This window comes from Bos indicus x Bos taurus, chromosome 22, assembly GCF_003369695.1.
Source record: "Bos indicus x Bos taurus breed Angus x Brahman F1 hybrid chromosome 22, Bos_hybrid_MaternalHap_v2.0, whole genome shotgun sequence".
NCBI classification, from domain to species: domain Eukaryota; kingdom Metazoa; phylum Chordata; class Mammalia; order Artiodactyla; family Bovidae; genus Bos; species Bos indicus x Bos taurus.
In genome coordinates this window covers 49,424,287-49,448,478 of record NC_040097.1, presented here as the reverse complement: position 1 = coordinate 49,448,478, position 24,192 = coordinate 49,424,287, and the positions used below count along the sequence as shown (strand labels likewise).

General features: G+C 45.1%; 1 protein-coding gene and 1 pseudogene across 4 annotated transcripts in view; both read left to right on the top strand.

Moving 5' to 3' along the window:
- The window catches only part of CTDSPL (CTD small phosphatase like), a 124,924-nt gene that overhangs the window by 80,824 nt on the left and 19,908 nt on the right, over positions 1-24,192 (top strand). For all 4 annotated transcript variants that reach the window (XR_003507898.1, XM_027523695.1, XM_027523694.1 and 1 more), the window contains exons 2-3: positions 13,034-13,188; positions 18,002-18,034. Coding sequence is in view for 3 of the 4 variants with exons in the window: in XM_027523695.1 (XP_027379496.1) it covers positions 13,034-13,188; positions 18,002-18,034 (188 nt within the window). In the remaining variant the exon portion in view is untranslated. The remainder of the gene's footprint in view (positions 1-13,033; positions 13,189-18,001; positions 18,035-24,192) is intronic.
- On the top strand, positions 13,197-16,392 carry LOC113880979 (annotated as a pseudogene).

Sequence of the window (24,192 nt, the reverse complement as noted above, 5' to 3'; positions counted from 1 at the left end):
GGTCTTACATTTTGTTAATTGTTTTCTGTCAGTCTTGTTACATTTTTGGCTCTCTTTTTCCTGGCTTTCTTCTTTGTGTTTTGCTGGGTTTTTTTTAATAGTGACATGAACTTATTCCTTCTCATTTGTGTGTATGCATGTGTCTCTTCCATAGGTGTTTTCTTTGATGTTGTTGTTAATCCCATAGGTTGTTACCAGGGGACTTTACATAAAACATAGTTTTAACAACCTATTTTTAAGCTAATAGGCAAAGCTACTTTTAATCTTGGCACAGTTTTTATGACTAAGGTACAATAAATGGATTTTTTTAACTTTTAAATTTTAACCTTCCTTTAATTACTTAATGGAATTAACTAAAATTAGTGCATGTGTATTTTATGAGCCTGATGTGAGTACATCCCAGTTGTATCTTTTTTAGAACTTGATAAAGTGATTCTGACATTCATCTGGAAGCATAAAGGATTAGACTATCCAAGAAGTTTTTGAAAAAATAATAAATGGGGACTGATAGTATTAAATATAAAACAATAAATCTGCAGTAGCAAGGCTGTATATTACTGGCACAAGTAAAGGAGTGGAGTGGGATCAGATGAAATGGAATAGGGTAGAACAGAATCCCCGAATCATTGTATAAGGATGAATTATTCAGTAAATATTATTAGTATATTTAACTAGTCTTTTGAGGGGAAGGTAGGTTCATATAGCCTATTGTATACCAGAATAAACTCCAAACAGATAAAATACTTAAAGAAGAACTAGAAGAAAATATAAGTGAATAGTATATAATAGGCTGGGAAGGAATCAGTTGAAAAATATTAAGATTTGATTTCCTTAAAACTTCTGCACATGTGTAACTGCTATTTTAAAAAAGTAGGAGACTGAAAGCAGAGACAGTTTCCAGCGTACAGATTAGTCCAAGGATTGTGTTTCTGATATATATCAAAGAAACTTTTGTAAGTCAAAATATAAAAGGCAAAACAATGTACAACCAGTTTTCAAAAGAAGAAATAGAAATGACCAGAAAGTATACGGAAGATTGTAGAACTCAGATGGCAGCCCGAGAAATGCAAATTAAAGCAGCAGCACGTTGCCATCTTCACCTTTCAGCTTGGCAGAGGCCCTTTCAAGTCTCTGTGTTTGCACAGCCTAAGTGGAGCACCCCGTGAGGGGGTGGGTGCACATCAACACCGCCTCTCTAGGCGGCAGATTGTCCACAGTTATCTAGAGGCTTGACATTTTTTTTTTCTCAAAGACTTTGGCCTTTGAAAAGCAATTATACTTCTAGGAATTTCTTCTAAGGGGATAAGTCAGACGTGCACATAAAATTATGTACGCTATGCTCCCTGCAGTATTATTTTTGATGGTTTAGTTTTTTACTTATTATAATGCATGATGCACAGTATGCCATTATTATTTTAATACGTGATGCAAAATCCAAAGGATACTAAAGTAATTTTTCCTCCTTTCTGGGGTGTTCTACATTCCTCTCCCATGGGGCAAGCAATTACTTACATTAGTAAATCCTTCTAGAGACACTCTTTCCATCGATAAGAATATGCACATGCTTGTGCTTTTTATTTTGTTAATTTATTTGATTTTGTATTTGAAGGTTGATGGTAGCACACTGTATGTTTCAGTGTACCGTGCTTCTCTTATTTACTGTATCTCAGAATGTGCTCCATTATCAGGCTGTATAGTATGGAGGTTAAGAGCCCAGACCAGTTGGGTTTGAATAAAGCCTAGTACTTACTAGCTATGTCATCTTGAGCAAGTTTCTTAACTTCTCTGGGCCTCGTCTAGAAAATGAGTGTAATAATAGTCCTTACCTCATAAGATTACTGAAAGGATTGAGTGAGTCAAGATATATATAAAGTGCATGGAACACCGCCTGGTGCATCTTACATAAGATAAGTGTTAGCTGTTATCAGTGCACATGGAACTGCAGCCTTCTCCTTGACAACTGTGTAATGTTGCACATCTGGGATGTATTATATTTTGTCCCACATTGATAAACAGCTAGACTGTTCCCAGAATTGCTGTTGCAAACAAACTGCAGCATTTAATGACACATTTTTAAAGGAAACAACACAAATATGCAAAGTTAGTTTAATTGTGGCACAGTGCACATCCATTCAGTGGAATCCAATACAACCAATCAAACTAAGGTTGTAGAAGGGTATCTCATGAAATGTAAAAACATTCATATATATTTTTTTAAGTAGCAATAAGCATTTTAAATATTTACTCAGTTTTTTCCACTATACATATGAGTAGATTATAGAAATTGAGAAGCAATACAAAAATATAAAGAAAAATTGTAATTAACCTAGTCCTAGTATCCAGAGATTGCTGTGCTTACTTAGAGTGAAGTCACTCATTCGTGTCCAACTCTTTGTAACCCTGTGGACTGTAGCCCACCAGGCTCCTCTGTCCATGGAATTTTCCAGGCAAGAGTACTGAAGTGGGTTGCCATTTCCTTCTCCACTGGCGAATTTCATATAATCTCTCTGATTTCAGAAAACATGCACTGTTTATTTTATAGAAAGCAGGAGTTGTGACCTTTACTAAACGCAGCCAGGAGCTGTGCGTTGGCTTCTTTGGCCATGTGTGCATGGCATAGATTGAAACTGCTTGGAGGAGGGAGGCTTGTTGTGGGCAAGAGCACTTCCTAGGAAAGGCATGCTGCGGGGCTGAGTGTGCTCCTAAAGAACCTCAGAAGCTGTTGCTTAACAGATCAGTCGTTTTCATTGTTCTGAGTTACCTTTCACATATCTGCTTGTTCAGTAAACATCCATTACAACAGGCCTGTTTTGCACCAATGTATTTCTAGGCTTAGGAACTCAGACATGAACAACATGTGTTCCAAGGAGGTAGCTGCTTGGAACCTTCTGGAAGCTGCCTTCCCCAGCTTGTCCAGAGCAGAAGACAAAGTCACAAGCGCTGAACAGCGCAGCGTCTGAGATGCCCTGCCTGACATTGACCACATGTGCCTCCCCACGTGTCTTCACGATGGTCATTTCTTGTGGCTGCACAATATTCGCTCCAGTTGCTGTGCGCTGATTTAATTAAGCATCCCTGCTCTGCTGGATGCTCAGACCGCTGGTGTGAGTGCAGCAAGGTCTTTGACACATCACTCACCTGTTTTTCATATGGCTTGTTCCAGATAATGGAGTTACCAGCAACATGTGAGAAAATGGGCCCAGGCCATCAAAACATTACCACCATTGGCTGTCTGTTTTTATTTTTATCATTTCTGCTCATTTATTAGATCCACAACTCGGCCTTGTTGTTTAAACATTTCGTTAATTTGATTACTGTTAAATGTCAACCTTTGCTTCCTCAAGATAAGTCTGTTGTCTGTTTAAATCCTTTGTTCTGCTACTGATTTTGGCTTTCAGTATGAAAAACAGACTCTGTACAGTGATGGTTAAGAGTTCATATTCTAGACCCACACAGACCCGGTGTATCTCCAGCCCTGCAACAGGAGCTGCGTCACGTGGGCACAGGGGTTTGCAGGAGCACTGAGGCCAGGAAAGGCATTCCCAGCCGAGGGGCCTTCCTGGGATGCTGTCACAGAGTTTGGTGGCCCAGAGACATTCAGGGGTCAGGCACATCCTCTGTGTCTGGCTGCATCTCATAGGGCTGCTGGGAGTGTTATAGGTTCATTTTGGGCTTTTCAGAGTACAGTTGGAGTGAAGGCAGGTGGTCCAAGGCCTCATATTCAGAGTTTCTCCCTGGAAATAAAACCCAAATCCATCAAGTGCTGGGGAGAGACAGGGAAATGGGTTGGGAGGCCAGGAGCCCTACAGCCGGCTGCTGTGGCTTTGAACCCCAGAACCCTCCCTGCATACTCGTATGGACTCTGAGCCTTGATTTTCTCATTGGAAAATGGGGTGATGGTATGGGGAACTGCACATGGTGAAGGCCACGGGTGAGCTGTGTCAGGGCTCACACAAACAAGGCGCTCAGCTGATGCGGGCTCTTAGGAGCCAGCCGTGAACCGAGGAAGCACATCCTCCCACCTCTGGAGGATGAGATCAGGGCTTTTCCTGCCCAGTTCTTAGCCATCAGCCCTTGCCGGCCCCCCACCTTTATTTCTCACTGCTAGAGGAACCACTGCCAGTTCCAGGCTGCAGCAGGAAAAAGAGCTTCCAAAGGCACGTTTCTTTCAGAGAATGGCGGATGTAATTCCCTGGGCAAATCGATCCTTTGCAAATAGAGTCGGGACTGATGGAACATCTCAAAAAGTGACTTAAGTCCTTTTTCTAGGAGCGAGAGGTGTTTGAAATCTCAGCAGCCACATCTGCTTTTGAACCCTGCGCGGTCTGTGCCCTGGCCTCTCCCCACACCCACACCTCCCATTTTATTCCAACAGAGGAAAGTTGTGTTTGTTGACGACTCGTTCAGGGTGGGAAAGGAATGTAATGTATGCACAGACTGCCCAGAATTTCCTGTTAGACAGTCATTCCAAACCATGGCCCTGGGATGCATTCCAGAGATTGCAGCCCAATTCTGGAAGAGAAGAAATGGTGCATTCATTTAAAAGCCGACCCTTGAGAGGAACTCCCCCTCTTTCCTTAAAAAAGTGTGTTTAGCTTTTTCCGTGGTAATGTGGTTGTAAATGCAGTCGTATGGCCTCTTCAGGGTTGTACTGTGCTCTGACATCCACAGGGGTAGAGAAATAGTCTTTCTTTGGGAAACTCTGGTGTCCAGTTTTGCAGCTCTGATAACATTGGTATCTGCGTATTTTTAATATTCTGCTGTAAATAACGTGGATGACGCGAATCTACCGTGTAGTACCTTTCTCGGTTCTGCTCGAGACATGAAAGAAACTGGTTCTGAGGGCAGGTTTCGGTGCTTTGACACCTTAGCCGTAGACTTTGTGTGTTAAGTCAGTTTTCTCCTAGAAATTCTGTTACACTGGGTCTTTGGCAGTCTGGACCCCGTGCCAGCACTCAGGCTGGCTTGGCACCGTGGGAATGAAAGGTGAACCTTGACCTCTGTAGCTGCCAAGGTGCAGTTTCTTCTCTTGGGGAGACACTTGAATGATTGGGGATGAATTCACAGGCATTGGAGAAGGAAATGGCAACCCACTCCAGTGTTTTTGCCTGGAGAATCCCAGGGACAGAGGAGCCTGGTGGGCTGCCGTCTCTGGGGTTGCAGAGAGTCAGACACAACTGAAATGACTTAGCAGCAGCAGCAGCAGCAGCAAACATTCCCACCCACGTGTCAGCTACTTTCGTCTTGACCCTGAATCACTCTTTTGATCATATAGAGATGGGGGTGGCGGGGCGACGCTGGGAGTTATAGACCAGATCAGAGACAAGGATGGTTGTGCGATGCTCACAGAGGATGGTGTGCAAAACCCTGATCCTGGGTAAACTCCAGATATTCTGGTTCTGCAGCCTGGGGTTTGGGATGGTTCCTAAGCCTCTCTACATCTGGAATTGAAACCAGGTCAGAACGTAAGAATTGTCAAAGGGCAGTGGTGGTGCGGCGTGGGCAACTACCACAGTAACTAGGAAACGCTGGCCTTGGGATCTGGATGCAGAAGGAAGCCAGTCAGGTCAGGAAGTAGAAGAGGATGACCAGAAGACACGCCCTTCTCGGCCTCTTATGCCCACTGGTTGTGGGTTCAGTGGTGCCTTCTGCCTCTCGTCCCAGTGACAGACCAAACCCCACCATCAATCTCGGTGGACTTTCCCCACGGCATTCCATGCTTTTAACTACAACACTTTATTTCTGATCATATTTCAAGTAAGACTGCCTTGAAAAGGCCTGAATTCTAGGGCTTACTTTAAGTTTCACATGTGGACCTGGTTCTTACTTGTTTACTTTCTAACATTATTATTATTATACAAAGAAGCCTTCACTAGATAGGAGGTAGAGTTCTAAAGAGCTTCTTCACGTTCTAAGTTTAGAATTCACATAACCAAAAACAAAATGGGTCTGCCTACGTGTTTTCTCCTAAAGCCAGGCTGTTTTTGTGAGTACTGTCGTCTGGGTACAAGCTAACTTCTGTTCATAGTGCAGCAGTGCACTGGGCTTAGACGGAAAGTTTTTGTTGCTGTATCTTAAGGCACTGGTAGACTTTCTCTCGTACACAAACATATCCTGTTTCCACTGCATCCATGCAACAACCCTGGGAGGGTGGGTACGCCCATGTTACTGGTGTGGGTTAGGTAGATGAATCCACACTGACAGACAAAATGCAGGGCTGAGACTTGAACCCAAATGTCCCTCTAAAGCCCATTTTATTTCCATGTAACTTGTATTTAAAGTCGATTTTTAAATAAGAAGTTCCATTCTAGGTGCTTTACACAGAAAGAGTCCACATCTGTGATTTTTAAATATCCTGGAAATCTTTTATATAATAGCCTACATTAGCCATAATCTAAAATTTAAACTCAGTAGTTCCAATTATGGAAGTCAAAGCCATGACACGTGTGGTACAAATCTGATCACACCACTCTCCATGTTCATAGAATCAAATCCAGACTCATCACCATGGTTTACAAAGGCCTTGCTGACTTCACCCCCGTCTCATACTCTTCACCACTTTGATTTCTCAGATTTCATGCTCCTCTCACTTCAGGGCCTTGACACACTGCTGTTTCCCTACTTCCCTGCCCCCTCCAACAATGTTTTGAAGCTGTCAGCCCAGTTCTCAGACTTCTTTCTAAGAAATCACTCCTACCCTCCATGCCCCAAATCTAGACCATGAGCCCTTCTCCAGGCCCCAGCCATGCCCTGGGCTACCCCACTGTAACAAGGGTTGTTCTGTATCAGAATTGCTTATTCCCGTGTCTCCTCCTGGGCGTGCGTATCGTGAGGTTAGGACGGTGCCTGTGTGATTCATCAGTGTCTCTACATTGCCATGCCTAGGAGCCCACATCTTCAGGGGATAATCCTTTCCATTCCAAGTAACATAAACCCCAATCCATACTGGCTTAAAAGAAAAAGAGAATCTATTCTTTCATATAGCTTAAAATGCCAGAAAGTTCTGGTGTATTGAAACCAGGTCCACAGATGGTGTTGTCTGAGGCCTGTCCCTCTCCACAGCCCAGTTACTTTCTCCGCAGTGTTGGCTCATGTGATCAGGTAGGTGCTTCTCACTTGGTGGCCAAGATGGCCCTAGTGGCTCCAGGCTTATATCCTGCCAGTTTTGCAAACCAACAAAGAAAGAACATCTTCAATAGCTGTAGCATTGAGTCCCCAAGCTAATGTTCCTTGGCCCAGCTTGGGTCACATGCCTGTCCCTAAGCCTGTCACATAGCTCTGATTGGCTGGGCTGTGGCTATGCACTGAGAGTTGGTTGGGCGGACAGTGGTGGAACTTTAACCAGAAGGACAGGTGATGGATCCTGATAAGCAAAAATGTTGCATTTCTACTACACTCCCCATCGGCAGCTGATGCTTTGAAGATATTGGTTCTTGCTGCTGGGCCAGCACTCTGCCCAGAGGGATTGGGAAGGTATTTGGGATGATTCCTGTCTTACCCTGAGGACTGAAGACTCAAAGAAGGCAGCCATCTCTGCTCTCATGTCAGCTGCCCCATCTGTAGGCACTCTCAAAGCCCCTCGTCTGCTGTGCTGGAGGGTGGAAGCTCCCCAGCCCTTGGCGGAGAAAGAGTGGGAAGCAGGGTCTTCATCTTCTCGGCTGCAGTGACATCAAGTCCAGCGGTGGAGAGGGAAGCGTTTGCTCTCAGAATGTGTCCCGGAAAACAGAGCCCCGTGCCTGTTTGTCCTCAAGGTCACACACTCCCCACATGGTCAGAGGGCACTGGGAACATGGATGAGGCCCGTGCCCAACATCTCCAGCTCTTTACAGCCTTTCTCAGGATTTCTCAGAGAAGGATTTCCTACCTAGGGCTGCTCAGAGAAATGGAGACATCTTAGGATCACCCCATCTGGCCCTGCCAAGGATCTCCCAGTCCTACCCTATGGGAGTCCATGTTCAGGGGCCAAACACCTGTATGGAGAGAAGGACAGCTGCTGGGAGCAACCATGAGCACATCTTCCTTAGCAGAACTAAGAGAGGAAGCAGGGCGGTACTTCTGACGGACCTGCACGCCCAGGGCCTGAGGGAGATGGCAGAACAGAATGGCCCAGGAGGGGAGCCTGCAGGAGAGACTTGTTGGGTCTGTTGGCCTCCTCACCTGGGAGGGTGCTCCTTTTGATGCACAGTGAGGGGCAAGGAGCTCCCGGGTGAGAAGCAGATGGGCAGGTGCAGAGCCCAGCAGAGGAGAGCTGAGCCAGTGGATGCTCCATCACCTCGTCTTGAAAGCACTGTTCTTTTCCTAAGGGAAAGCAGGTGAACAGCCCCCAGCAGCATTCATCTGGACACCTCACCCTTCCTTTTCTTCCTTCTTCTTTTCTCATCTCTGCCTCTCCAGTTGACTAAACTCACTTCTGAGATTTTTCTAGTTTTGCATTTCTAAATTACGGTGTAAGTGACCAAGATCTGTCATAGTAAGTTGGGCCTCTTAATTGTCAGGTGCCAGGGAACAAACGTGTACCCACGGAATCCAGCCTGTGATCCAAGGTTTACCTGCAGAACCCTTACTCCTGTATGAAGCAAAAGCTTTTAGGAGACTCATGGTAGTGATAAGAGCTAACATTTATGAAGCGCTTACCGTGTGATAGGCATCATTCCGAGTGCTTGGTAAGAACTCATTTAACTCTCACAATAAGCCTAAGTCAATATAACTTGGGTCCCGTACATACATTTGCTGGTCGAGGCAATACCTGGGAAGCTGACTGCAGAGGCCACACTTAGGACCACCAAACCGTCTCCTCGCTTGTCGGGCTACATCTCAGTGGGTCCTGTCAGTAGTTATTAGGGGACTCAGAATCGGCAGCAGTGAAACAAGCTTCACAGCTGTCGTGGTGGTCCGGAGACAGAAGCTGAGGGCCTCAGCTGGGATATGACAGAGCCAGGGCATTGTTGCGGACAGGTTTAAGAGCTGCTAAGAATATCAAAACCAGTGACTTAATGAGAGGGAGAAGCATGGATGTTTATACCAGGAGATTGATGCCCCAGCTGAAGAGGGGACCTGCTGGGTGAGGGGTTCCTAGGAGGCATCCAGAGACCACATCTGTCTGGCGGGCAGGTGGATAAAGTGGCCTGGAAATTGGGAGAGAGGAATGGGCTGACGATGTAGCCTAGACATACACATGTTTATTGGGGAGCTCAGTGGCTGAGGAATAAACCCTTTCCACTGGAACAGGCTTCTTCCAAGATGTGGGCTTTGAACCAGCCCCTGAAGAACAGGGATGTTCTAGAAGTGGGGAATGCGGAGAGGAGGAGCGGGAGGTAGGCTGTGAGTGTGATGAAGAGTCTGCCTTAGAGAAACCAGAAGTCAGGTGCACATGTGGGCATGGAGAGGAGTAGGAAGATGATCCAGGGGAAAGCAAGAGAAAGCTTTAGAATGATTTTTTGATGATGTTTGCCTCCTAAATCTGATAAAACATGGGCATCTTTATGAAATGTTTGAGACTGATGTTTGAAGTTCCTATCCCTTTACTCCTCCAAAATATTCTTAAACTAGTGTAACCAGGAGGTGTGTGTATTAAACTGTCTTTTTTTAATATCTTACTGTTAACAATTCTGATACAAACCATCTTCTGGCCCCCTGGGCCACCATGAGACCACTCGTGTTATCAGTAGGGACATTCAAAGGGGCGAATGAAGACAGGTGGTGAGAGGCTGAGTCAAGACTAAGCAAAGAGAAGGAGCAGGGCCGCCTGTGTGTCCAGGGACAGTGAGAGGCCAGGTGGGCTGCCAGGTGAGAAAGCCAGTGGAAAGCACTCTGCTGGGGCAGACCACGGACTTGGCGCCTTCTTTTCACATGGGCCTCATCTGGTCTGGTTTGGTAGGTGTGTTCCATGCTGGCGATCTTGCCATCTGGGGGTGAGCGTGGGCCACCACAGCCAGGCCATTTGCCTCCTGCAGGGCTTACAGTGTTGCCCTCTCCTGCTTTTCCCTTCAAACCTCCCAGAATGGAAAGCAGAGGAATAAGTCTAAAGGGTTAAGCTTAGGAGTAGGATGTGGTTTCTCCTGAGCTTTACAAAGTTGCTGAAAGAAAGCTTAACAAGACGATTTTCTTTCTGCATTGTTAGAGTAAAATATAATGACCACCAAGCATTTAGAAAATACAGAAGAAAGATATAAATACTCGTATCTGACAATTTCCATTAACGTTGGTATATATATTTTGCCAGGCGTTTCTCTATTGTAATCTCTTTTCGTTTGTTTTGCACAATTATGATCAAGTCAGATATACATTTATCTCGCTTTTTCGACCTAATGTTATAAACATTTTTCCATGGCAACATAGATTTTGATTTCATACATCAACTGTGAAACCCTTTTAGCAGAGGCTTATGAGTAAATCAAGGGCCTCTGGATTGTAGCCAGTGGAGAGGTGGCCACTGGGGTGGAAGGCAGCAGGGTCAGGAGACCCACCCAGCCCTACCTTGACCTTTCCAGGGAAGCGAGGGTCTCGGGCGGGGTGAGGCTCATACTGGTCCTCAGGAAATCCATCCATTTCCCCTGCTAGCCTGCTTTTGAGAGGCCCAGCCCAGCCCAAGAGTGATTAGACGATTCAGAACCCCCAGCTTCCAGGTGGTTCCTGCAGGCCCTGATGTTGACCGTATTTAGCAGGAAGATGCCCGGACCCTCCCACAGCCCTGGCCGTGAGACCAGTTGAGCTGCTTCACCTCTTCCTATACCGATCAGGGAGCAGAGTGAGCTGCCATTTCCCCACTGGGGGCAATGGTTTGCCAAGTGACCCGAGCAAATAGTAACCCCACAGCCCTGTTTGTGGCTGCCAAACAGGCAAGTAATCATATGGTAGAAGTTATAAGTAGCTCATGATCTCCAGAGTCAGGAATTTTTTTAATATATAGGTTAGTTTGTTAGTTATGGGGAAGATTTATGTGATCTGTTGATGAAAACAGGACCCAGGAAAGGGTTTTGCAGAGCTATTTACTGCCCGGCCTGGGTGTTAACAGCTCATTGTCTGCAAGACATGAACAAACAGCTTGTTTACTTGTAGAGAAATGTACTGTCAACCAGAGAAGAGACAGTTTTTTCTCCCTCTGACTAAGTTATTTGAGTGAGCCATAAAAACTAAAACACCCATAGTAACAGCAGAACAGCTTAAGCAATCATTTATATTAAATATGAGTTTATGGCCATGCTTTTCTCCCCATTTGGCATGTTCCCTCCATCTTAATCTGACCTGAGCTGTTTCAGGATTGTCTTCGGCGTGGTGCGTGGGGAAAGCACGTGCTCTGGAAACAGGCCCACTTGTGTTTGAGTCCTGGCACAAGCACTTCCTAGCTGCATTTTCTCTGCAATGAGGTAGAAGCAATCACCTGTCTCCTTGGGTGGCTGGGAGGGTGGTTTGAGATGAGAATTGTGAAGTGCTCCACCCAGAGGGCCAGCCCTGGGGAATAGTGGTCACTGTCGCTGCCACCACTGCTGTGCAGGAGGTCTCTGTGCCTGGTGGTCCTCGTGGCCTGGTCTAGTCGGGCCAGGCGTATGGAGCCTGAAATGAGAAAATGGATGCCCTTTGACATATACCTAAGGGTTCATAAGAAAAAAAAAATAGCCAGCTTTTCTGAAGATTCATGGTTCTCAAGTTCATCTTGAGTGAATGAAAATCTTTTTTTTTTTTTTTCCCAGCCACACCTTGTGGCTTGCAGAATCTTGGTTCCCGGACCAGGGATTGAGCCCAGGCGCCCGCAATGAAAGCTCCCAAGTCCTGACCCCTGGACCACCAGGGAATTCCCACTGAGGATCTTAAGTTCACACTTCCTAGGCCAAATGCCCAACCCCTGGCTAGAAACCATCCAGGCCTGTCTGTCGAGCTGCTGGCAAAACAGCCTTTCTGTCCTTTTTCAGAATTTCCACCTGAATGCATTTGGTTTTACTGCTGGTAGAAGGGAGCCTGTAGACTTCCAGCAAAGATTTTGTGATCTCTTGAGAGGGTGGGTACTATACAAATCCCTCGGTGTACAAAGAGGAATCATGCCAGAATCCCTTTGTGGGAGAGCTGGACACCCAGTCACAATAGCACGCGTTCTGAATAGTTCCCTGTGGTGGTGATTTTCCCGCCAGCCCCCAGCATGGGCCCTGTGCCGGTAGCCCGTGTGCAGCGCTGCTGACCCACCCAGACGTGGCATGTGGTGGGACTGCATTCCCAGGCAAAACGCTCCTGCACCTCCAAGTTGTCAGCGTCCCCCCGGAGGCGTGTTTCTCATCAGCACTAATTTTTGCCTTTTATTTCTGACTTGTGGCAGCTTGTCTTGTGAGCCCTAGATAACATAAAGGACCCATCCCTCCCTCTGGAGCCTCAGTCCATTGCAGGCCAGGGACTGAGTGGGTGACACAGTGTTGCCCTGTGTTTCATGAAGATGGGCTCTGTCCTGGCCAACCTTCGCATTCTGTCCCATCTCTCCTGCAGTTTCTGTTTTAAGTGTGACGGAAGTGTCCGCCCCTAGGCTCTCTAGGTCCAGGCTCTTATCAGCTCCTTGACAAGTGGCAGAATTTAAGAAGAGGGCTACTTTGTGCCCTCACACATCTTATTTTTTTACCCATGAAGTTAGTCTTATGTCTGTGGTGAGCAGGGAGCATCCAGGAACCCACTTTCCAAGTGAGTCTTTCTTCACACTTCAAAGAGAACTGCTTCTCAGCGAGGGCCAGGTCTGATTTGTACCTACAAGGATCTGTGTTTTGAAGTAGAGCTTGTGCGGGGTTGAAGGACTTTATCTGCTGGGCTCAGGAATGCAGATGGCACCTGACCCCGGGGATGGGTCGGCTAATGAGCACACAGCCCCCACTGGGCCAAGGTCAGGGGAATTCTATCCAGCCAGCAGGACTGGACTTCATCAGCCATCCGGCCCTCTAGGAGTCACACAGCAGTCTCTCAGAGGGACGTCCTGGTACCTTTCATCTTCCAGTTGTGACTTGGTCTCGGGTATCATCGAATTACAGTTGACCACACTAGGCCCTGTTTCTCTTCGCAGCCTCCCAGTGCAACGTTAGTCTGAAGAAGCAGAGGAGCCGCAGCATCCTCAGCTCCTTCTTCTGCTGCTTCCGTGATTACAATGTGGATGCCCCGCCAGGCAGCAGCCCCGGTGTGCTTCCGCCGCTGGTGGAGGAGAACGGTGGGCTCCAGAAGGTCAGTGCAAACGCTCGACTGCCGCCGCGGGCTCTCTGTCCCATCCTTGACGAACATCCTTAGGAAGACTCTCTGACAGTATGTGTACAGCCATTAACTTAAAGATTTGAAATTGCCAAAAAAGTTCATCATTTTGTTACAGGATATGTCAGTCATTCCCATTTCACAACGAAAGAACATATTTGATGCAAGTTAGAAGAGTCACTTAACATTTTTATCACATTCTGTTGTGGGAGGTTGAATGTATGAAATAGAGAGTTAAAGAACCAGGAACAGACAAAGAAATGGAAAGTCCAGAGGAGAAACAGAAACTTGGAAAAAAGCAGATAATAAATACAAGTGGATTTAACTACCTTGTTTAGTCATAAACATTTGTTATATATTCTTTTATACATATCAAATAAAAAATTTTATGTCAGATCATCACAATAGGTAAAAACAAGTTCTACCCACGTGCTGTCTAACAGACATCATATTCAAAACCAAATGATTCAGAACAGTTCATGGTAAGAGAATGAGTAAAAAAAAAAAAAAATTACAGAAGTATAAGCCAAAAGGAAGCAGGGATAACAATAGTAATCTCATGTCACGTCAGGGAAAAAAAGGAATATGTAAATCACACTGGCTGTTAAAGTTTTCACTCGGAGGTAACAAGACTCATTTCAGCTTACTTTTTATTGGCCAAAGCTATTCCCATGATTATACTTAACTTCAAAGAGCATGAAAGTATAATCCTACCATGTGCCCAGAAAGAGAGCTGGATTTGGTAAACAGTGCTAATGACTTACAGCAGGTGGCTACTAGTTTCTGACCCAGCATCCAACATACAGTAATACCAAAAAAAAAAAGGTAGAAAATTAAGAGATGGGCAAAGTGTACAAAGCAAATCAAATAAATAGAAAGCAAAAGTGGCAATGTTAAAATCAGACAAACAGAATTCAAGGCCAAAAGCATTAAACAGGAGAAAGAGGGACATTTTATGTTACAGCGTCTAATACATGACGTATATAGTAGCCATAAACCTTTACATACCAATCAACAGTACAGCCAGATACACAGTAGAATATCATTTGAGCATCATAAAAAGCTGACTTCTAAAAATAAACAGCCAACAACATAGGAAAATCATTGGCAGTTCTGGCTAATATATGTAATAAGATAAAAAAATGAAATGATTGATATAAATATGGAAAAGATAGGAAGCCAATTTTATTTGCAGATGGTGTGATTATTTGCATTGAAAACCCAAAATACTACCAAAAAATGAGAGTTCACTAAAAGCTTTTGGTATGGTGGCTCTTATTTATTACGAAATGTGCTGTGTTTCTGAATAGGAAGACTTAAAATTGACATAGAAGAAAAGCTATCTAAGAATAGCTGAGAAATTTTTGGAAAAATATAATGAAAGATAACTTGCCTTAAGAGATGTTAAACCTTACCCTCAGTTGATGTGGAAAAATATGTCGGTAGAATTTGTATAATGAAATTTGCCTGTAAACCCTGTCAGAGCCCTGTATTCTGATATCTCCCCTCAGTGTACTTTCCTTAAACTATCAACTTTTACAGTTTGAAAATCATTGCTGTAGAGAGTCCCTATTAATGAAGGGAACATAGTTTGTATCCTAGGCCTGTAGAGGATTGAAAAAAAAAGGAGAAGAATTACCCAAACTGGGCCAGCGCCCTTGAGGTTGGACCTGCCCCGGCCTGGGTCAGGTCGCGGAAGTGACAGACCTCTGCTGGCCCAGTGACAATGGCCGTGTTTCATGACAAGGTGGAGATTGAGCACTTCAACATGACAAGGACTCCGGGACGTGTTTCTACTCCTGCCCATGTAGGGGTAATTTCTGCATCATCAAGGAAGGTTTGAAGAACAGGGAAGACGTGGCAACGTGCCCTAGCTGCTCTCTCCTTGTGAAAGTGATTTATGACAAAGATCAGTTCATGTGTGGAGAGACAGTCCCAGCCACTTCTACTGACAAAGAACTAGTTAAACGCTGAAGAAGACATGTTAGATTCCAAAGCCTGAACTTTGGGAAATGAGCCAAGCTGGAAAAATCAAATGCAAAGTCAATAGCTTCTTCATGGGTACAATCATTTTGGAGAGAGAGAGGAGTCACTGCTGTCATAGTAAAAGTTTTGTTTAATGAGTACCTGCCTAGATGAATGGCTTGAAAAGGTGGTGTTGAAGAACCTTCCTCCTGGAAGGTTTCCTGGAACCCTTAGCTGTATCTACCAGAGAATAAAGGTCTTTGAAGGCATCTCCTGCAGCAGAGCTGGACTTACCTGGACCTGGTGTTCGTTCGTGGAAATGTCCTTCGGTTAACACTTGTCAGAGTGGCTTTTTAAAGCATTAACCCTGAATAGTGCATCATTTGCATAATCTGTGACCCTTCAGTGTGTGAGACCAGACCCTGTAGAAAGAGCCCATGTCAAAGCGGGGCAACTCTGCCCTTTGCACTTGCCTAATCAGGACACTGGAACATAAAACCCAGGCTCAGTAGATGTGGAAGCCAGTTGCAGGCCTGTCTCTACCACTGCCTCCCAGGCCCTCTCTGCCTCTTTGAACTCAGCCTGCTGGAGGAGGAGAGAACGATGTGGACGGAATGATTCCATGCATCGTGTGTATTTACTATGTCCTAGAGAAAAGCTTCTGAGCAGTGGCCTGGTGTGACAGCCATCGCGACTGTCCCAATTACAGCCTGGACTGAAGACCAGTTGCCCCAAAATGAAAGTATGGAAGTGTGTGCAGCCCTTGCCAGAGGCGAGGAGTTGTTGGCACTCTGAAGACTCCAGTGGCAGAGACATGGAGGACTACTGAGAGTGAGGCAGAGTGAATGCCATTGCTAGATGCTTACTCATCCATGCACGCCCCATGTTCACACACACATGTAAACCTCTGGGGTCATTTTCAAGCTCAGATACCTGTCTAAGGTAGCAGCTTTGGTTGTGGTCTGTGTTTCCTCAAGCCCTTCCAAAGTAACCATTTAGTGATGTTACCTCTCACCTCACTGAGCATTCACTTAGTCTAAAGATGCACTTGTGTTCGGGGGCTGTTTGCCATCTCCCCGCTAGCACTTTGGTTCTCAACTGGAGACGACTGTTTCCCCTAGTAAACATTTGACAGTGTCTGGTGACATTGTGGGTCTTCCCTGGTGAGTCAGTGGTAAAGAATCCATCTGCCAGTATAGGAGATGGCAGGTTCGATCCCTGAGTCGGGAAGATCCCCAGGAGGAGGAAATGGCAAGCCACTCCAGTACTCTTGCCTGGAGAATCCTCATGGACACAGGAGCCTGGTGGGTGACCATCCATGTGATCACAAAGCGTCAGGCGCAACTTCAAGACTGAGCGCGCACACACACATGCACTCAGACACATTTCTGTTGACGCTCCAGGGTTTCTACTGGCATCTAGTGCCTGGAAGCCAGGGATACTGCTGAGCACCCTGCAGAGCACAGGGCAGCCCCGCAGCAGAGTCCACAGGCCCCGAGTGTCAGTAGTGCAGGGCTGAGAGGGTCCACAGTGACCCAGTGGGCTTGTGAGCCTCTGGTTAAAATCTGTCCCACCAATCTCCAGATGTTAGGAACCATAGTATTTAAAAGCTTCTGAAATGCACTTCTCTGCATAAGTTCTTGAAAACTGAGATTTTATTTCATTGCGCTGTTATGTTGGAGAATAGCATGCCTCCGCCTTTAATGATGACAAAGGCAGTTGTGAATCCTTAAGACAAGCCCCCAGTGTCCTGAGGAAGGAAAGAGCCGTCAAGAGTATGTCAGGAGGAAACGAGCAACTGTCACACTGCAGAGGTGATGACGAGGGGCTGGAGATAATCTAGAAGTTGCTAAATGGTTCTTGGAGCAGAGATCAGAAATCAGCAGAGATCAGCCTCTGTGTCAGTCAGGTTTGACTTCTTCTCATGAGACCCCTGTCCCCAGTGACCCCCCTGAATAAAGAAGGATACACTTTCACAAATCCTTCCACGTGGAAGACCGCGAACCATGCATCTCCTTATCAGGGACCGTGATGCTGTGACCCATTGCCTCCCATCCATCAGCTGAAAAAGAATAAGAAACACAGAAACTGGAAATTCTCAGTGGAGATAAATTTGCTTTTTTATTAGCTTTTCTCAGTGATGTTAACATGAAGTGTTTCCATGGACCAAGTCTGGAGTGACTGGCATTCTGGGGATAAGGAATGGTTGAGGCCCTTTCTTGGGACCTGAATTTTCTGAACACTCCCCACCAATACAGGTTCTGTTCGCTTTCATGGGAAAGCTGTCCTTTGCCTGTGTCCTTGGAGGGTATTCCTTGCACCTTGCCTGTCCCGTTTGCCCAGTCCTCCCCTAGAAGAGGGCCAGAAGTGGCCAGGGGATCCTCAGAATCTGGTTAAACTGTCTCCATTTCCCTGCATATCATATTGACTTGAGGCTTTAGTCTTTGGAGAAAAACTTACAAAGCAACAAGCGAGTTGTTAGAGAGATTCATGGATCAAAGTAAAGTATGGGTTTTCCTTTCTCCTTTTCAATTAAGGATTAAATTCCTGGGAGTAAAGGAGGCGCTATTTAAATAAACAGGATGATTTATGAGCTTCAGGAACCTGGCCTGGTTTGTCAGGGGAAGGAGTGGCTAGGAGGCAGAGGGGAGCCCAGTAACTGAAGACTATTCTTGGGTTCCTCCTGCTCATTAAATCCCACCAAGGTACAGAGAACAGGAGGTCATATGGCTGCAGTACTCAAGAGTGCTTTGAAGTTTCTTTTGAGAATATGATCTATTTCTCTTTAAATCTGACAATGATTGTGTTTTTTCTTTCTCCTTAGGGTGACCAGAGGCAGATCATTCCCATACCAAGTGTATGTATATTTATCCAATTTTATTTAAACACTCATAGAATCTTGTAGCTTTGGGCCTACTAATATAAAAGACTTTTCTTAATATTTGGCTTATATTGAGCTTTTTAATCATGGTATAAAGAACTCTGTTGTGTTTAGGGGGACGGTGGTGGGGGAGTGAAGCTACATTTTAAACTGTTAGCAGGAAGTTCTGAGAACTTTCTCAAGAACAGCAAGGCAACCAGCATCTATTAACCAAACTCTGACCTTTCTCTCTGAGAAGGACCTCCTGAATAAGTTTAAGGCAGCACTTCCTTCTCCCCGTCCCCACCCCATAGACTGGGAGACCATACTTTTGTCCCAAAGAGGTTCTTTGCAACAGGTTCTGTTTCAGTGGTACCAGGTTCCCAAGACGCCCCTCCCAGGGGAGCAGGCCATTTCTGATTGTTCAAGTGTCAGCAGCTTGGCTATGGCTCCATCAGAAAAATCAGCCCAATCATATTTACAGACCTTGCAGGACCACCCCCGTCCCATTCCCTGCTTCCGCCCTGACGCTCCCAGGCTGGCTGTACTGCAGCTCTGCCACAACTGGGTATCCCCTTGAGCCACCAACTTCTGTCCTGGAGTTTGGGAGACTGACCAGAGTCTGAGCCTAGCACAGGCTGTCCCCACCGCTCCTCCTCTTCCTTCTGCTCTGCCAGCCGAGCCAGGTAGCCTGAGGCCAGCCAGCAGGAAGCATTGCTCTTCGGTCAATGATCAACTCCCAAAAGAAACCTGCAGTTGAGATGCCTGTATCAAACAAGATCTTTCAAACAGTCTGTGTCCTTAGAGAAGGACTTAGGTTTTTTGTTTTTTTTTTTTTCAGATGGCCTGAAATTGGTATTCTAATCCATAAAGATTCTGATTCAGATTGTCTGCTTGAAGTCTGTTCATCTGTCTTTCCTTGGGCTTTTTAACGTTATTTTCTGGGAGCATCCAAGAGACACTGATCTTACATTGAAAGAAACGATTTCATTAGTTCAGTCAGTCAGTCAGTCACTCAGTCGTGTCCGACTCTTTGCGACCCCATGAATCACAGCACACCAGGCCTCCCTGTCCATCACCAACTCCCAGAGTTCACTCAAACTCACGTCCATTGAGTCAGTGATGCCATCCAGCCATCTCATCCTCTGTTGTCCCCTTTTCCTCCTGCCCCCTATCCCTCCCAGCATCAGGGTCTTTTCCAATGAGTCAACTCTTCACATGAGGTGGCCAAAGTACTGGAGTTTCAGCTTTAGCATCATTCCTTCCAAAGAACACTCAGGATTGATCTCCTTTAGAATGGACTGGTTGGATCGCCTTGCAGTCCAAGGGACTCTCAAGAGTCTTCTCCAACACCACAGTTCATAAGCATCAATTCTTCGGTGCTCAGCTTTCTTCACAGTCTAACTCTCACATCCATACATGACCACTGGAAAAACCATAGCCTTGACTAGATGGACCTTTGTTGGCAAAGTAACAGGTTGACTCCAAATTTGGTAGTGGATATCACTTGTGAATTTTTTCCCTGAACTTTAACTCTGCATTGATTTGCAGCTTGCATGAGTTTGTGGAATGATTCTGAATTTGCCAGCGTGCCTAGGGTTTAGGCTTTGTTGGGAACTGACTTGGATCAAAAAGATGGATCAATCCATTTTCTAATCCAGTGTTTAAGTAGGGTACCCAGTGAAATTGCTACCAGGGTCTCTTTTTAATCTTTATAACAAAGTAGTTTTGTGTATTTTTCCTGCAAGCATGTCTACATTCAACAGATGACAACAGGTGGCATCTCTCCCCCTACCTCTGGTACTCTGATAGCTCTGGTTTTTTTCCAGAGTTAATTCACAGCTATCTATAATGTTAAGTGTTGAATCAACGTATTTGTCAGGGCAAACACTCTACTGAGACAAATGACCCTTTCTCCACAAATCTCTTTCTAGAATCCCAGAATAAAATAGCCATGAGGGAAAAGACGCCTTTTGTAATTTAGCTCAGTGTTATGTCGGTAAACTGCAGACCTTCCCTACATGTGAGACACTGGGTCAGGCTTTACGCATCTGAAATACTTTGCAGGAAAACAAAGCCTACCCAAAGTAACTCACATCTTTGAATGATCACCTCCAGAAAAGCAGGTCCACTGATGGATACCATGTGACCTCTGCTGGCTGTTTAGCAGGCAAGACTGAACCCAAGCCCAGCTGGAGGCCAGCTTTGCCAAAGGATTCGAGCCTTTGGGTCCCCTGCAAAATCTGCACCTACCTGTCAAAGTTGCAGGTTCCATAAACAGTAACACTGCCCTGTGGTCCAGAAAGGGCAGTGGTTAGTACTGAGAGCCCCTGAGAGCTTGGAGCACTGCCCCACAGGATCAGAAGTCAGGTTTGTACTGAGCCTCCAAACCAAGTCCTCATGCCCTGTAAAAGCTTTGTCCAGCCCATGAAGACAAAGGTGCCCCTGAGCCTGTAGGTGCCCAGAGGAGGTCCAACTGGAGGCCCATCGCTGCTGCTCACTTCACAAGTCCTCCTTTTGTTATTCACATGCTGTAGTTTATATGTGCAGGTTGGATCTTTTGATTTTGTTTTTGTTTTTTACTCAGCTCATTTTTTCATTATTCAGTTTTTCATTCATGCTTTTTAATTTTTATTTATTTGTGCAGACTTCTCTCTACTTGCAGCAAGCAGTGCTGCTCTCTGTTTTCAGTGTGCCGGCTTCTCATTGCTGTGGCTTCTCTTGTTTCAGAGCACGGGCGCTGGAACACAGGCTCAGAAGTTGTGGTAGACAGGCTTAGTTGCTCCACAGCGTGTGGGGTCATCCCAGATCAGGCATCAAACCCGTGTCTCCCTGCGTTGGCAAACAGATTCTTTACCACTGAGCCCCCAGGGAAGCCCTCATTCATATTTTTTCATTATTCAAAGTCATGGTTTAAAAAAAATACTGAAAGATTAAAATAGAAAAGAAAATCCCCCAACTTGATCTCACTCCTTAGAATACCCTTCTAGTATTTGTTGTATATTAGAAACTAGTATTCTAGTATTTTCTGTATGCCAAAAACTTTCTAAATCAACACAAGCATCTTTAAACAAGCGAGAGTATTACAAATTGTTTTCGCTTTTAGCAGGATACCTTGAATATCTTTCCAGATATTAGTCCGTAGCAAGCTGCCTCATTGTTTTACATGTAGTTGATGGCATTTACTTGGTTTCCACTTCTGTGCTCTTAAAAATAAATATTCTTGTGCTTATGTGTTTGTGCACCTGAGTGATAGTATCTAGGCGATCAGTTCCTAGTTGTGGAAATACTAGGTCAAAGGGTATACTGTATATTTTTGGTAGATTAAAGGCAATTTATCCTCTAAAAACCTAGTTTAAATTCCCACCAAGAGTCCATTCCCTTATCAAAAATGGTAGTTAGGAAATACTGTAATCTTTGCTGATCTAAAAGTAAAGAATGGTATCGATTTATTGCTTTAATTGGTATTTCTTCCTGAATGAATATGAACATCTTTTCACAAGTTTATTGTACATGTGTATTTCTCCTTCCCTATTCATTTATACTGTTATCTTTTCAAACTTCAGGGAAATTAGCACTCTCCCCTAAATTTATGATATATCTTTCGGCCTTGTCCATAATCATTTTGGCCACAAAAAAGTTTAATTTTGTATAGGGAAATCTTTTATGGCTTCTGAACTTTACATCATGCTTAGAAAGATCTCCCCACTCTATGACTGTGACCCACATCTTCTCCTAGTGTTTTAACAATTTCATTATCACACTTAAATCTTCGATCCATCTGGATTATGTTGATGTAAGGTGTGAAGTCGAAATTCACCCTTGTTTGCTTTTCCACGTAACCCAGGTCCAGCTTTATTTGCTTTTCCAAATGGCAAGTCAGTTGTCCCCGCATCATGTCCTGAGTAACCCATCTTTTGTACACCTACTGGAAGTGATATCTCTGTCTGGACTTGGTTTTCAACGTGCCGCTTAGTAACATTTGACTCCCAATTGGGAGCTGGGGTTTGAGGCCCTCATGGTCTGTCCGGTAAAGGTCAGGTACCGAAGCGTAAGGAAAAAAGCAGAGAACAGTTTGGGAAACAGTAAAGTTTGGTGGTAAGGCTGAACGTGAGCACTCAATGCTTTGGCCCCAGTGTAGACCTGACCCCATAGTTCCACGCTGTTGCTGGAATAATAGACCAACCGCACCAGCGAGACAGTGCGGCTGAGCCATAAAAATGTTGAAAGAGAAGAGGAGAAAGTTGTTTTCTAACAGTTAAGTTTCTGTGCTGTTGGCTTAAGAAGCCTTTAATAAACAGCAAACCTTGTGAAAAGCGTATAAGCAGAGCAGTTCCTCTCATTAGAGGTGGTGTCGAGTCCCCTTTGCCCACAGCCCTGAGACTCTGCCCTTAGCTTGGAGGCGTGGGGATGGTGGGGGACAGTGTGCAGACTCAGCGCCTGAAACCTCAAATGCACAGACCACCATCCGTGTCCCAAGAAGAGGCACTGCATTTGTAAGGTTTGTGAGAGTGTGCTATGGGGTGAGTACCTTAGATCAGCTATTCCTGCTGCCAGTCCATGACCAAGACAGGACTTTCACTTCCACTCCCAGGAAGATCACTGGTGTGAGTGCCCTCCCCAGACCTAGCCTCTGCCTCACCTCCCATGATTTCTTGCCCCTATTCCCACCCCCTGGCCATGCCCACCCATGCTTTGGAACAAATCATCGTGTTCAGAAAAAGCTCCTTTTTTATATGCTTGGTGTTTCTCCTATTCTTCAGCTTTATGATGGTCTGAGGGAAAATTTGCCTCAGGACATTTTTTAGTTAATGATTCAAGCATCACCTGAGCAGGTCACTGAAGTCACAGAACACTTCTGCAGGTGTCTAGCGTCCTTGCATGTTCCGAGGACACAGCAGCTGTCCAGGAGAATTCTTACCCATGGTCTGAAGAATTGGCAGTAATCTAAAGCCGAGCTTTCTGGGAAGCTGCGTGCATTTAGGAACCAGGCTGAGGATTAACGAAACTCCACCCCCCACCCGCCCCGCACAGTGCATGGCCCCAGCCTGGCCTTGTTCTCTGCAGCACAAATGATAAATCAATAGCTTGCTTATTATGCCTCTCACCCCACTCACTCTTTTCTCTCTTAAAATAATATGGGGAGGCTTTTTCCTTACTGGTAATTCAAAGAATGCTTGTAAAGTGTGGGTTAAATCTGCAAAGAAAGTAATTTTTATTCTTGAGCTTGGAAAATAACTGAGCCACTTTTGGCAGATCTTTGATGTTTTCAGATATGCTCGGGATAGAAGTTCTAGATCTTTATTTTCCAGGCTGGCAATTACATAAAGTTAAAATGTTGTTTTAGTCTATAAATGCATAGAAAAAGGTCTAGGCAGATACACACCAAACTAAGAAGGGGGACACCTGGGGAAAGGAATGGGGGATATGGAAGAGGGAATACTTGTGTTTTATGTGTCTATATTCTTTACAATCAGAATGTGTTTTTATTACATAATTATGAAATAGAAAATTAAAAAAAAATTTTTATTTTCGTTGCAAGTATGTTTTCTGCTATGGTCCACACAACAGAAATAACCCCAGTTCTCTATATTACGTTCATTTATTGGGCTCATTACACCATACCTTTTTAAATCTCTTTTTGATACAGAACTTCTTGCAAGTTTTGCAGGGGGTTTTTTTGTTTGTTTGTTTGTTTTGACCATGCCACACAACATACAGGGTCTTAGTTCCCTGACCGGGGATTGAACCCAGGCCCCAGCAGTGAAAGCACTGAGTCTTAACCACTGGACTTCCAAGAAATTCCCATGGTTTATTTTCATTTTTTAAAATATAAAAGTCGCTTGCTGATTTGAAATGAAGGTCAGAGTCCTTTCCATGACCCTGGATCCCACACCCAAGGTCTAAGACACGTCTTTCCCAGAGCCACGCCATCGAGGATTCTGCCTGTGAGCATTCGTTAGCGCCAAAGGAGTTGGGAGGCCATAAGGGCCTTTTCTCCTGGGTGATGTTGGAGAGAATGAAGCGCACACACTCAATAGAGAGAGCCCCTGGCGTTAGAAACTCTCCTGTCTCCACACAGGGCTCATCCTGCTCAACCCCACAAGCCCTCCAGCCAAGATAATCACTGCATTTGCAAATTTACCTAACCTGTT